Below are 15,668 nucleotides of genomic sequence, written 5' to 3' on the forward strand. Positions count from 1 at the left end.
TTTGTGTACACGCCAGGAGCTGAGGTTCCGCAAACCGTCCCGAACGATGTAATTCCGACCAGGAACGGTGTCACTCTTCCGTTGTGCAATAGTTTGATTTGAAGCGGACCTCCCGAGTCGCCCTACGACAATATCGAACATTTCAATGAGATCTTAGGGTTTACTCAGCGAAACACTTACCTCACATGTATCCATTTTTTCATCAACAGCGCAGATGTGATGATCCTGAAGGCCAAGTCGTAATTTCCGGTTTGTGGCATTTGTATAAATTTTACTGCAATCTTCGTTACCTATCGGCCTGAGGGTTACTTTCAGCAGCACCGGTGTTTGCTCTTGAGCTAAAGTGACAATAAATGATTTCTTAGAACATACTACTAGGAATCTTAACAGTTACAAACCGGTGCCTGTTTTGCCCCAGCCGGCAGCCTCCAGCTTTTTGAATCGAATTTCTTCGTCATTCCAAAGACAAGCTGGAATTACCGTTTCATGCAGGCTATGAAATCATGGAAATTGATTAACATCATACCATGAACTATACTAAAAATCGAGCACTCAACTAGGAACCAGTCACAAATACTTACGTAACATTCTTCTCCAGTTTCAATAGCGCAATATCATGATATTGTGCTGCAAAGCGATGCTTAGGATGTCTTACCACATCAATAATTTTAAGCTGTTGGGCAAACTCGTCGTCATCAGAACTGTATATGTTAAGATCACCAAACCTAATCACGTCAGGTTGCTTGCCACTAAGAAAAAATACAAACACGATTACAACAATTTCGTACAATTTAAGCACTAGCTGCACCTTGCATCTGCAGCGCAATGGGCAGCTGTTAGGACGAAATTATCCCAAATTAAGGTTCCACCACAGCTCCACGATACGGTACCATCTGGTTGTGTCCAGCCAATTGCACCGATATGAGCGAATTCCTTCAGCCGCGCGGCTTCACCAAAAGTTGGTTTAGTAGCCGACTCGGGCAACAATTTGTGGAAGCGAAGATGACAATCTGAAAAACAAAAATTAGTTCCAATATCGAATTTTGCAAAGCAACAAATGTTGATTTTAACGCTGAAAACTTACCATCCAGGGTTAAGCGCTCATTTGGGAGCATCAAATATGAGGCGGCTTGTTGTCCATGAGCTAAAAGATAAGTAACTTAATTAAGCATTTGTCTTAACAGAAAATAGCAGAGTATTTTACAAAACAGTAATATACTGCAAACCAAATAAACACACTTTACTAACCATACTTAATACTACACCATAAGATCACTAGGTACTTAACCAAATTCATAATAAAGCCAAAATGAGCAGATTATGAATGACCTTATAATACTTTTTACTTGAAGTAAAAAAAAACTGCTCGACGAAACCGCGCGTAAACCGTGGCGAGTTCGCGTGAAGCCGCCGTTTTTGGCTGCAACCTGATTACAACTGAGCTGCAAATGAATCGCTTTGGGAGAGAAGATGAATCGAACGTTAAAAACTTGTTTTGCAGCTGAGACGAGCTGTCTCCCGTTAGCCGTTACCTACTGGATGGATGGCTCGTTTGTGAATCCCACTGTTATTATTGGAATTCATTTGGAAGTAGGTATGAACCATTCTTTTGTTCTACCATCGACGGACGGTCGCGGACAATGAACGGCTAATGAAACGATAATGAACTGCATTCGATTGGTACCTTCCCAAAACCAGTTTCCAGTTACAGTCGAATTACAGTTTCGGGTGGGTTATCCCGCTCATTTTAGACGAATTACAGTTTCGACAGCAAGGCTGCGTTGGGAAATTAAAAGTAAATCGTGAAGTATATAATACTGAGATATTAATAACCTACACCTCTCCATGCCGTGTGTTATGCTTCATAAATTATGAATTATTTCACTGATTGTTCACATGTGCTAATTTGATTGAAGCAAAGAATATTTTTATTTTCGTTGTTTTCATTCTATGTATTATCTACATAGTTTTTACCAATAACTTGGAGATCAATTTCATAGCATTGTTGGAATTACATTCGATTACCTTCAAAAAGTTGTACGAATCCCAATTCGGAAGGCTGTGGGAATGAAGCAATTGGTGAGTGATGTATTGTGGCACTTTTTGTTTGAGTTTTTGGATTCATGGCGCCCAGTTGGCTGTAGCTGCTATTGGTACATCAGCTGTGATCGATGAACGAAGAAATCATGAACGTATCACGCCTTCGCTAGACCACTTTAGTAAGACACTCAACCTAGTTAACCTGTTCAACCTAGTCATTTAGTAGTCTTTCGTTCCGACTAAGAGTTGCTCTAAATTATTGATAGATTAGTGAAAAGGTGGAAAATACGCATGTTTCTGGATCAGGTTAGCTAAAAAAAGCAATCATAAATCACACGAGAATGTTAACCAATGAAACAGCTGGAAACGAGCGGCGGGCTATCGAACATGTTTTACCTGATAGTGGTTCGAGCTCTGGGATTTCCCTAGCGATTGTTGTATTCGAAAAAAAACCCGGAACATCAACACAAATGCTCATGCAGGTCAGTGTACATCTTAGATAGGTTCGAAGGGTTTTCATTTCAGTTGTCGTATCAGTATTGCACAACATCATAATAGATCACTATAACATGTATACCTTTATACTGTGATTAGCAAAGTGCAGAGCCAACGTTAGTAAAGTTTTAAAATTTCTAGTGATTACACCGTATTTGTGCGATCTAGTGCGATTATGCCGTTCACAGCATATTTGGTGATCGGATTTTGTTTAATGCAAACTGGTTAGTAAAAATTGGTGTCTTGCGTCTATGGATGCTACGTAGATTGAAAGTTCCCGGCTTGTCCCTTGTGCTGATATTGGTGATGATGCAACCGTAAAGCGTGAAATAAAAATAGTGTACATAAAAATAGTCATGCAAATTATAACCCTTTAAGAACTAGCTTATACAATTGTGTAGGGAAATGCTTTAAGAAAACCTATCGAACATCGTTCACGTGACCTACAAGGTGCAAAAGTTGCGCCATATTACTTAGCTCAAAAGTTATACCTTAGTTTCTAGTAGTAAATACGTTCTAAGATACATTGTCTTTTGAACTTTTTAACAAATCCCTATTCTGCTTCACAAATAGAACAAAACTTTCGCAAGTGACAACACCGTTTCGCGCTCATATTGATTTAGACATCCATGTTGTCGTAGTCATTGATTTGTTATATTTTTCAAATAATTCAATTGAACAAACTCCGTCGCATTGTTTTATTCATAGAAAGCATCAAAGCTCTGCCAGGTAATCAGAAAACTGAATTAAGTTTATTAAAACTTCTTTCAGCTACGAAATTTGTGTTAACGGAAAGAGGTTTTATCAGGCATATAGAAAATTACGATTCAATCAAAACAGTAAATTTAAAAAATCTTGTTGAAATCCAAGTGACTCAGCTCATCAACTCAATCTTTATATGAATGTGCGCTTTTTTAGCTTTTTAAATTGTTATAAACGTAGAAAAATGCTTTTGTCCGTTTGTCGCCGATTATCAATTTCACCGTACTGATGCATTTCACCCAAATCGACGGTACTCATTATATTAACCCATTTCCTCTTAGCATTGTAAAAACGTTGCGCGCTCTTCTCTCGATTCTAGGGAAGAGGCTAGGTTTGCGATATCTACTTGAATCAGAGAAAACAAAGAAATATCAGGAGAAAATTTAATCAACCTGTTTTTACTCAAAATTGAGTTGTTGGGTTTACAGCCTGATGAACAGTCGGTTCAGTCGGTTGTGGGCTAACGGTCTGCAATTTTTTTGGACACCGTGTAGTGTACTCTCCTACACTTCGCCAGATCTCGCTCCACCCGGTCTAACAATCTTACACGCTGTGCCCATCGAATTTGAAGCTAACATCATTTTTGCAGCGTAGTTTGCCGGCATTCTAGTAACAAGCCCTGCCCATCATAACCTTCCAGTTTTAGCCACCTTTTGAATACTGGGTTCGCCAAACAGCTGTGCGAGTTCATGGTTCATCAACCGCCTACATAGTCTACCACGCATTCAGATTCACACCGTCCGTTTAGTGGTGACCGTTATGCATAATACAACCAGCAGTTCACTCAGTCATACCTCCGATTGTACCGCAGAACGAATGCGTTCTAATCTATTTTTACATTTTCGTTTCGATCAAGTTTCCTTTACCATTTGGAGCAACGAATGACTACAAAACAGTCAATTGACAGGCAGTCACCACAATAACGAAAAGCAACCGCGCTGTCCTATGATTAAATGCAGTATCCCGCCGCTAATGAGATCCTCAATAATCCGACGACTCAATAGTCCATATCTCGTCAACTGAACTGAACTGAACACTACCTTCGTTGGGCGTCTTGTTAAGTGCTCCTTCAGCGTTTGTTTCCTAAATGTTGGCTATAAAACAGTTGAATGAGCTTCTATTCAAATAAAATGTTTGCTGGACTACTAACTAAATGGAAATGGTAAATGGTGCTCCTGCTAACTACATTAAATTTTGCCATTAGTTCAATTTTTCATCGCTATTCTCAATAAACTGGTGACCTACGCTTATTTCGAAACTGACTAAGAATTTAAAAGTATTTTGTTGATTAAAATAAGCATAACTGAGTATTAAAAAAACCTATTGTGAATTTACGACTAATATTTTCGAAAACTTCCGAAGTTGTTTACGTATAGATGTAAACAAGACCAAATCTCAAACCTCTCTGACGTTAGTTTGACTGCCGGATTATCGAGTCAAAATTCGATAATCCGGATATGAATTTGTCAGATTAGCGGTGTGGAACTATACAACACAAAAACAACGCATTCACGCAATCACGGTCAATTTGCGATTCCTTTTCAAGCCTTGCTCCTGTACCGTGGACCCCCGTTCGTTTGACCATTTTTAATCTGAACACTTTTTAATTTGAACCCCGTTGGTTTGCACGACGTGCAAATTAAAAATGGTTCAAATGTCATTCTCAACATGACATCATTTGTTTATGCAGACAATGCACATAAACACGATTTGTTTGTACTGACCTAGCGTGTTTAATCGGTTTCACATTTCGTTTTCTTAACGATTAAGATAGAAATCCGATGTAGAACATAGTGAAGCCCGTAGTAAGCACGACTTCCAGTAATAACACGCCTCCAAATGTCTGGACGGGTATCATTGTCCGCCGGTTACAGTACTGCACAAGCAGCGGCCTCGGTTCCACCAGCCAGCATGCACTTTGTTTTAAACGTGTATTTACCTTTAACCCAATCTCTTCTACTTGGCGCTTTATTCTGATATACGGTTCCGCCACTATCACAGATGTTCTACCGACAATATCCATGACATCGGCATAGCAGACGAATTGACTAGCATTGTTGAGAATCGTACCTCGCGTATCCGCTCAGCTCATAACACGTTGTAGCGCTATATTGAACAGCAGGCATAAGAGCCCGTCACCTTGATGAAACCCTCTACGTGATTCGAATGAACCCGACAATCCACCCGAAATCCGAACACAGCACTGTGTAGCATCCATCGTAGAATAAATCCCTTTGACGAGTTTCCTAGGGAAACTGCTCTCGTCAATGACTTTCCGTAGCTCTTTTCCGTCGATGGTATCATGTGCAGCTTTGAAGTCAACGAACAAATGGTGCGTGAGAACTCTGTATTCACGGCCCTTTTGGAGGATTTGCCGCAGTGTAAATATTTGATTCGTTGTTGAGCCGGCTTGATAAATTCCCGCAAATCACTTCTCCGGTAGCTGTTTCGTATCCCAAATTCAAGTTCCAACAATTATCCAGTGCAGACAAATAGATTTCTTGGTCCAATTTTGGTAAGCTACGCTCCGATGTCATCTATCCTAACCGATTTATTGTTCTTCAACTGCATGGTGACCTCTTCAACTTCGCCTATCGTTAGTGCTGCCACCTAATCTCCGTTTTGGCTCCGTAGTCAGTAGGATAGAAAAATCTGTTGACTTTTAATTAATAAACAATAAACAATAAACTCCACATACTCTAGCTCTACCAGGTAGCGTTTGTTCTTCCGGAAGATTTGGGCTCGCTGCTTCTTTTTCTGTTTATGTCTTTCTACGTTCTGAAGTGTAGCACTGCACTGGCTAACTGCTGTTTTGATGGTGTTCTAATTCCAGCTTGTCCTCTTCCGGTAGCGCAGCATCGAGTGAATGCACGTAGCTTATGATGACGACTTCTAAGTAGTTGCTACAGCCGTGCGAGCTTTTACGGATGGTGGCGTTGGTACCAAATGTTGTTCACAACAGAGAGTTTTGGGTGCATCTTAAACATCCGTAGTCCACGTTAACCTTGGCGCTCCAATAGGAGAATTCTCGGCAGTCGATCAAAATGCGGTCTGAGTTTCTGTCTGATCGCTATTGAGGGTGTGATCCGGCGAGTGGGCATCGAAACGAGAGGATCGATTTTCAGCAAAACAAAGCCAACTCCTAGCCTTCACAGACAACCTACCTCGACATCATTTCTAGAAACCTTGGGACGACGGAGGCAATCTACACCAGACGACAAATGGAGGCTAGGAAGATTGAGTTACAAAATCTATGCATCGAAAATCAAATATATGATAGGAAGAGGCTCCAGAGAAAACAACGCGTTCCTCCCACGGTCAGTGACTATTGATGACGATGAACTGGAAATGGTTGATGAGTTCATATATTTGGAATCTCTGGGCTCCGCCGATAATAATACGAGTAAGGAGATTCAACGACGCACTCAAGTTGGGAATCGAACCTACTTTTCCCTCCTCAAGACGCTTCGATCAAGGAGCATACGCCACCGCACAAAACTGACGATATTCAAAACGCTAGTCAGATCTGTAGTCCTCGACGAACTTGAGACAGTAACTTTGCTTACAGAAGACGTACGTGCACTTGCCGTATTTGAACGAAAGGTGTTGCGAACTATTTTTGGCGGAGTACAAACGGAAAGCGGAGAATGGCGTAGGCGTGTGAACCACGAGTTGCATGCACTACTTGTAGAGATTCCATTCCGGTCACGACTTAAGGATGCCGGACGACTGTGCAGTGAAATCCGTTCTTTTCAGGAACTCCACCGGCATTAAGAAAAGAGGGGCCCAACGTTGTGGCTAGACGACTCAATCAGGTTGAAGTCGACTTGCAAGTGCCGAGATGCCCAACGCATTGGCGACGAGTAGTCCATGTCCGAGTATTCTTGATACGGCAACTCCCACATCGGCTCTATGCCTTTATGTAAGTTTCTGCCTGATGTGGTGACATCCAGATGTACTTGTGTAAGATTTTGTGCTGGAAAAAGGTTCGTACGTACAGTCATGTTCTTGAAGGCGCTGAACCTTCCAATTTCCATACAATGGATAAAAACGAATTCATGAAAACGAACGCAATTCAGAAACGTCTGCCTAGCTGATAAAATATAAGTGATCGTATATTTTATAAGCTTGGTATGTCCATTTCTAAACGTACGTACCATTGAGTCATTCTAGCACACCTCCTGCAGCGCCAGGATGTCGAATTTACGACTCATCAATACATCGGACTTGATTGCTCCCTTGGAGGTGGAGAGATCGACAGTTCCACGTCCCGAGTTCCCGATTCATAATCCGTTTTCGCGTGGGTTTATTCAGATTGTTCTAGTTTTGAAATCTCCAGTTTAAATTCGTCATTCATCGCGGATTGATTTTTCATGGTGACAGAGTTTGGTCAATGGGGATTTACGGGAGTAAACTAGCACAAAGGATATTGATTCACCAGTAGAACAAGTTTTGAAGAAAAGTTGAAACCATGATCTCTTTGCCTAGCGTTAAAAAACAGTAGGCAAATCAGTTACTATTGTGTTATGAAGTGCAAAATACAATAACAACAACAACAAGATCACAAAAGATCAAAATTCTGGTTAAGGTGATGAGTTTGCCAAAGAAAAGGAAAACTATTTATTCTCTTTGAAGAATTACCCAAATCAGTAGTGATCATGCATGACATTATTTTACTGCTCAGTACTTATGAGAAAAAAGCTTACACAATTTTAAAGCCGCATATTTCATCATTTTAAAGATGCTTTTAAACATACAGCTGATTACGGTTTAAAATTATATTCAAGCTATCATTCAGGTAAAACTGTGATTATTAAATATATAATTTATTGCACTACAGATGATGACCTTAGTTTTATTTACTAAGAGATATGTTATATAATTATTATATAATTTATAATTGGTTCAAGTGAATAGATGGTGAAACATATTTAAAAATCAAAAATAAACATTCGAAATATCATTTGCATTTCTTCATATTCAATATTTTTACAGTTCATGGACTTCAAGGAGCACACCACGACGAATATCCCATGCTGCCGAACGAACGAACAACTTTGGATGGTACGTGATCAAACTCATAAAAGAAATAACTTTTAGCTACATGCAGGTAGTAAAACTCTGTACCGCTTACTTGTAGACTGCAATTTGCGTTATCATATTTTGCTCGGCAGGATAGGATTGGTAGGTCCGGCCCTCGGACACCGATCTCGGCTGAAGGAAACGGTTCACCTAGGTATAGTCGGATGGACTCAATCGAACGGCACCGTTCAGTGGCGCTGTGAAGGAACGTTGATTTGGTTTGACGTTGTGCTGACGGCCGCGCGATGCACTCTGGATTCCAAGTTGGTTAACTTGTACTTACGAATTTTTGAACAGTTTAGAAATCAATTATATTTTCAGCGGTCAGCAACCCGACGTGGTAAGGTTTGGAGGATTAAATGTGAATGATTCAGAAAATCCGGACGACATTCAACAATTTGATATTGTCAATATTACCAGATTTCCAGAGTATCAAGTTGATAGCCCATATCACGATATTGCACTCCTGAGATTGGAAAAAAACGTAACGTAAGTTTAGATATTGAGTGTAACTTTAGACTCATGAAGTAGTTGAACTTGAATCAATTGCTTCTAGCACCAACAGTACAGCGGTACCGGCATGCCTTTGGACGAAGGAAGAATTTAGGTTTAAAACTTTAAACACCACTATTTGGGGTGAAGTCTTTTTATTGAAAGTCGGAGCAAAACCTAACGGTTTTTATTTTTCAGTTCAGGAACAAACGCAGTTGAAGATAGCATTCAAAGAACTTGAACTCTCTAATTGTAGCACAAACCAAACAGAGCACACTAGTCAACATTTAAAGCAATACAACATTTGTGGCGAAACCGAACAGTTGGACGTTCATGAAACAGTTAATGCTGTTTAATACCAAAAGTTTATTCATCACTTTAGCCATAATTTTTAGATTCCTTCTGGAGCTCCACTCCAAATCCGACTGACGCACAATGGACGAGTATCACCATTTCTGGTTGGAATTTCAACTAATGAAAACGATGGTAGTATTCCTAGAAATTTAATGTTTACAAAGGTGGCCTCTTATCAAGACTGGATAATCGCCACTATGCGATCGTATGGAATTATAGCAGACGGTATTCACACTATATCTATTCGAAGGTTATATGTTGTAACTCCTATAAATATTACAGAAGATATGTTGAATTCTACATTGTGTGCCATGCATTTTGCGACTCAGCGTGAGTACGAAGATCGCATAATAACGTACAGAAGCAACGAATCCGTTTCCATTGATCTTGGCTATCGAAGCATAAAACAGGATTATGAGCTTCCTTCATACATAGTACAGCTAGCTTGGCACACAGAAGAGTCTCAAAATTGCTACGGAGTAGTTATCGACGAATCAACAGTGTTAACATTGGCTCAATGCACCATTCATGATGGGTAAGTTTGGTAATTACGACGCACGGCGGAAAGCTGTATTCTATTCATTTTCAGATCTCCTGTGGCTCACGTATTGTTACCAAACAACATTTGGATTAACGTGTCGTCTGTACACATCCATCCAGAATATGGAAACGCTTCTGCTCGTAATAACATCGCTATATTAAAATTGGAAAAATTCATCGACACTAACCAAATTCAGCCAACCTGTATTTGGTACAATCACGACATTCCGTCTAACAACGTAGATATATTTGGATTCGGTAGAGCTGATATCCATTATTTTTGGCCGCTTTCATTGGATTCAACATTTACGTATCTTCAAGTGTCGGCCAAAGTTCAGACTGCATCAACATGTCTAATTCCTACGAACTATTCTACAAGCTTAGACAAGGGATCAAATAGTGACCTTATATGCTTGGGGAGAAACTTCTTTTTAGTTCCGGACTCGTGTCAGCTATTAACCGGAGGTGCTCTCCGTGGATCAACTTATCGTTATCACAACTCGTATCCTACAACGTATGGATTAGTTCAATTCGGTCAGGATTGTGGCTTTGGTGAACACGCGCTAGCCACAAATTTGGCGAGTCACGTTAAATGGATGGAGTCGGTATTACTTCCGAAACGTTCGGAGGGTGATACAGCATTGCAGTTTATCGATTCAGATCAAACCGAAGGAGATTCGTGTACTTCAAATAGCGGAAAGCTGGGCCTTTGTGTTCCTGTCGCAAAGTGTTCGGAAAAGTGGGTCCAACTACTGTCGTCAGATAGTTTTTTGCTTTGTTCGTCGAACTCTGTAGTTTGCTGTCCGACCGATCTCATAATAGATGACGAGAGTATAGCTTCAGATCTTTTGAATTGTCCTGAAATTGTTACAAATCTGGCACCTATATCACAGCAAGGATCAATGGTGCTGTAAATTACAAGAACTAACTATGTATTTTAATTTACATTCTGATTTTAGGTTCGTCTAGGTTGGCTAACTAATGATAGCTTAGAATTTCGATGCATTGGATCTATCATAACAAATACCGTCATCCTAACCACTGCCAGTTGCCTGGGAGAGGTGGCGCCGAATTTAGTTGAACTAGCTGGAAACGTTTCACAGGCTAGACACGAAGTAAGCAAAGTATTGCTGCATCCAGCGTACAATTCGTCCGAGGATAGCTCCAATAATATCGCTCTGGTCTCACTGAAAAATCCCCTGGAATGGAGCTCTGAGATATTCCCCGCATGCTTGTGGATAAATGAAACACATACTCCCCTAGTACTGCGAATGGTGTACTTTGGTAAATTAAAAATTATGTTGTGACCTGTAGTATCTACTTGTATAGAACTGATGTTCGTTCTCAACAGACGAATCCGGTAAAACGCTATATTCTCTGGTGCTACCTATGTACAACTCGGATTGCCAAAGAACACACCCGAATCGGTTGCTCGGTACACACATTTGCGCAAAAAACCGTGGTAGCAAATCTACATGCGTTAAGACTGCTAGCCAATTAATGTGGCATAGAGCTGATAAAGTCCAGTTCATCGTTGGTTTGGCAGTGGAGGCACCAGATTGCAAGGATTGGTACTATATGATATTTACCAGGGTGGCTTCATTCAAGAAGTGGATAGCACAAAATTTACAGTGAAATGGTACTGCAGCAATAGACATTTAGTTAGGTTTTTTTCAGATTTAGTTTTTCCCATCATTTGTAACAGAAATTTTTTAGAAATTGTTTATACTCGTTTTTATTTCAACACCTGAGATGACAAAAGCCTTTTAATACTCTAAATTCTTCAGAAGGATTCTACTAGACATAAAGATTTTTAGACATAAAGATTTTTTTAGCAGAGCTGTATTAGAATAATTACCAACCTGTAATCAACAGCAAACGGCGACGACCATGACCGAGTTGCTTAAAATACGTTATACCTAGTAATGGAGCTATTACTACTCACTGCTCATTTCTCACTTCTCTCCCCAACCAACATTTTTGTTGTGTAAAGCTTAATAGGCGCTTTTCTATTTTTTTTATGATTTTTATGATAAGAAAAAAAACTTGAAAAAGGTCCATGATAGCACTATCCATCAACAACTTCTTACTTTCTACATCCATTTCATGTACACCCGGAACTACCGATTCTGGCATTGTATGATTTGCTATCCTGAGCGACTGTCACTTTCTCTATGCCAGTTACGCGCTACCAACAACTACCCAAATAATATGAAAACAACACACATGAAGTAGGGTAACCAACGTATTTTGGACCCCTTCAGCAGCTGTATATAATTTGGACACTTACAGCAAAATCAAATGCAAGTGTCCAAATTATGTACAGCTGCTGATGGGGTCCAAAATAGGTTGGTTACCCTAATTTGCGGTTTCGTCACTAACGAGAATGACATTAGCTGGGGTTCGTTTATGTAGGAGTGAGCGGGGAGCAAAGAGTGGAGGAGAGGATCCGGAAGTTTGGAATTTGATGTTGTTGATATTATTCCTACTGCAAACAGCTTCAACGAGGGCCCCAGCTAATGTCAAAAAATCTTTATATGTGTGCGTGGTGGAATACTTCATTACATATTTCAGGCAAATCCTCTAAAACGGCATAAATACCAGAATGCCACATTCTCCCCCAGCGAAAAATGAACATTTCAATATATGATATTATTTTAGGTATTATTTTTGATATTATTTTAGTATTGGTACAGTTGTCAAATTGTTCTTGCTTTGTTATATTGAAATTCGTTAACTCTCATACATAACCTGTAGGGAAATCGCTTTACGTTTTGTAATATGTAACCGTCGGTCTAGTCTCCGCCCAAGATTTAGGAGACTGTCGCGCGTGTAAAATGTATGATAAATATCACGAAATAAAACGTCAAGAAAATAGTTGAAATACTGTATTGCAACCAGCTTTCCCCGGCGACGTACGCAGCCACGCATCAACGGTTTCCACCCACCCACCACCAGGGGGCGGAAAAATGGAGTCGAGCTAGCATGGATTGACTATGTCAGGAAAACGATCAGCTAGAGAGAGAGAGTAGGGTTCGTGGCGCGAAGAAAGGTCATAGGTCGTTGGACATAAGATAATTGAAGCCATTACCTTGTCTGAAGCCAAACCGTTAAAAGCTAATCATAGCAGTGAAACAGAAAGATGAAATTAGATCAAAAGGTTCTATAGGAAGACAGAAGTGAAAGACAGAAATACTCGAAGGAGAAAAGGAAAGCCGCGTATAACAAAGCAAACAACAGGTATGGCTATTCAGAGATTCTTCTACCATAGTCCCGACCTTGACCGCCTCGAACCGGATGCTAAAAAACCCCTCTCGCTCTTAGGACCCCTGTACTTACCCTGTGCATACCCTGTATTTACCTAGATTACCTGACGGTATCAACGTGATCCGGAGCTGTACCTGAGTGTACCGAATTTGGTCCTCACGTCCGCCGCTGCCACCACGATCGTCAACCCCGAAGCTGAGAGAGCGTCCCTGCCATCGACGCCATCGCAATAACGTCGCGTCGTCGCCATCGCGCTTGACAGAAGCCCTGAGTGAACCCGCAGTCGGAACGCCGGAGGTTAGTCGTCGAACCCCGTTCCAAGGTCGCCGACCTGACCGCAATTGGATCCCGGTCAGCATCGAAGCCGGAAGTGAAACCCCGAAGCCAAAAGGTAGGAGTTATCGAAGGGAAAAGTTGAGAATAAGCGGGAAGAGTTGAGCAGAAGGTTTTCAAGTGTTTTCATGACAGTAAGTCGCGAACGTTTGCCGTCCCTGCGGCTTGATTTAGGGGGTCTCGTAAATGCTGGGTAGTTACGACCCCGTCAGTTACAAATATGACGACCTAAGATAGATCTTACTTGTTGTTCTAAAATCTTTGTTAGGACACGCATATTTAGCCCACATATTAACCATATCCTGTCAATGATACTGTTCGTTTAGGCTTCGTGCACAAATTACGTAACGCACAGAGGGGAGGGGGGAAGGTTGAGCTTGCGTTACTTTTTGTTACGCAGGGGGGAGGGGGAGTCATGAGAAGAGTTACGTAACAAATTTATGAAATTAAAAAAAATTGCTGAACAAATCTGAGCGGGTAAAGACCATTTGAGCCCAACGAACTCTTTATAATTTTGGCCTCAATTCTACTCTCGATCAAAATTTTGTTCTAAACTCAGAACTTGTGTTATATCATACAGTTTGATCAGAATTCAGAATTGACATTCCGATCAGAGTGGTTTTGTTAGGAATACAGAATTGATGCGTTTCTTGAGTTTGTAAAAATAAAATAAATTAAACGAATTGTGCGTTTTTTTTTCAATGGTAGGGGAGGGGGGGAGGTTTAGTTAACGTTACGTAATTTTGAGGGGGGTTATGCCAAGCGTCACTTATTGTTACATAGGGGAGGGAGGGGGTCAAAAAACTACAATTTTTGCGTTACGCAATTTGTACACCACGCCTTATGGGCCCCACCTTGCTGATGACAGTGGTCATAGAATTCCAGGGATACCAGATTTGCAGATTTGTCTGCAAATTCCAGATTTTTCTAACGGTCTTGCAGATCATTATAAATTTGCAGATATTTGCAGTTTTTCTGACTTTTATTGTTTTGGTGCAGATTTTTGTTCGAAGCTCTTTAAACTTTCACAGACTTCCTAAAAAAGTGTGCAGAATTTCGCAGATTATTTTTAAACCAGAAAATTCGAGTAGCCGGAAAACTGCTCGATTTTTTCGGTTTTCGAGCAGTTGCAGACATTTTTTTAGAAAATATGGCATCTCTGTAGAATTCTACCTATCCAACGTTTTAACGTTTTCAAAATATTGGCCTTAGACTCAATCTTCATATGTGTTGGCCTTGCGCTTTTTCCGACTAACCCAACGCTAACAAGTGTGCCAAGAGCTTTTCCCAGCTCCTTTTAAGGCCACCCTCGTAGGATTTCTAACCAAGTACAGTGATGCAGCATCATTTCCTAGTTTTCGAAGCGTGTCAGTCAGCGTTGATGGTTTGCTAGTTATTTCTTCGCCTCTCCGCATTCCGGACAAAAACAGGCGTCGCTACATTTCCGAATCGATGCAGGTTTTGCCTGAAATAACTATAACCCGACAAATAGAGTATTTTTCCATGTTTCCTATTTAACTTAATCGACAGAACTGGTATAAGTCGATGCGTCCATCTACCGTTGGCATCCGTGTTCCAGTGTTACAGCCCTTTGGTCAACTATTGCGCTCTTACCAGCTTCCAAATTTCTCTGGCGTTTTTTTGAGGAAGACAATAACTGTTACTATTGTCTTTCTGAAAGATGAAATACTATCCAACAACCATAGCTTGTTACTACTAGAGTCATAGCCTTCACCGCCTTCTCACAAGTGCATTTGACCTGGCTGTTGAAGGCTAACCGTCTGTTTATCACTACTCCGAAATGCTCGAGCGTGCCAGTTAAGGTGCGCTAACGTGCTCTCCGACGGTAATAATTACCCACTGTACTGCTTTACAGTTTCTGGGCAGAAGCACCTCCGTTTTATGATAGGATAGGATGTTGAGAAATCCGGTTTCGTCGCACTGTCGTCCGGCAGCCTTACGACGTGTCCGGTCCGGTCCGTAGACTACCGACATTCTCCAGATGTACAATAGAAATCTCTCCAAATAGTGCCTGGTAGTTCGTGATTCATGCGCCTCCGCCACTCTCCGCAGCAAATTCCGCTAGCACGCGGCAAGGGCTCGTGTGTTCTTCGTGAGCCTACGTCATAGATTCAAGTCCACAATGAACTACCGATCCAACAAGGGTTTTGTACATTGTCAGCTTCGTACAGCGGCATGTGCCTCTTGATCATAACGTTTTGCGACGAGCAAAAAAGGCCCGATTTCCAACTCGGATGCGCCGCTAGTGCTCCGCTCCGCTAGCGTGGATTACCTTCGCCGTT

The 15,668-nt window shown here is 41.0% G+C and overlaps 1 protein-coding gene across 1 annotated transcript; it reads left to right on the plus strand.

Annotated features, from left to right (window-relative positions):
- The first annotated feature begins 2,649 nt into the window (after window positions 1-2,649).
- Window positions 2,650-11,449, plus strand: LOC128742979 (uncharacterized). The gene is made up of 11 exons (XM_053839478.1): window positions 2,650-2,759; window positions 8,293-8,361; window positions 8,438-8,642; window positions 8,701-8,868; window positions 8,936-9,015; window positions 9,070-9,212; window positions 9,267-9,450; window positions 9,508-9,760; window positions 9,815-10,670; window positions 10,725-11,049; window positions 11,117-11,449. Exons 1-11 carry the CDS (start codon window positions 2,711-2,713, stop codon window positions 11,398-11,400), a joined length of 2,616 nt encoding a protein of 871 aa, XP_053695453.1. The 5' UTR covers window positions 2,650-2,710; the 3' UTR covers window positions 11,401-11,449.
- Window positions 11,450-15,668: the final 4,219 nt, after the last annotated feature.

This window comes from Sabethes cyaneus, chromosome 3 (genome assembly GCF_943734655.1).
Source record: "Sabethes cyaneus chromosome 3, idSabCyanKW18_F2, whole genome shotgun sequence".
Lineage (NCBI taxonomy): Eukaryota > Metazoa > Arthropoda > Insecta > Diptera > Culicidae > Sabethes > Sabethes cyaneus.

Excerpts from the sequence above, each read along its gene's own strand:
- LOC128742979 (XM_053839478.1), top strand. The coding sequence starts at position 2,711 with ATGCCGTTCACAGCATATTTGGTGATCGGATTTTGTTTAATGCAAACT. Across the intron at positions 8,362-8,437 it reads CGAACGAACAACTTTGGATG|ACTGCAATTTGCGTTATCAT; the intron begins GTACGTGATCAA and ends GCTTACTTGTAG. Across the intron at positions 9,761-9,814 it reads CAATGCACCATTCATGATGG|ATCTCCTGTGGCTCACGTAT; the intron begins GTAAGTTTGGTA and ends ATTCATTTTCAG.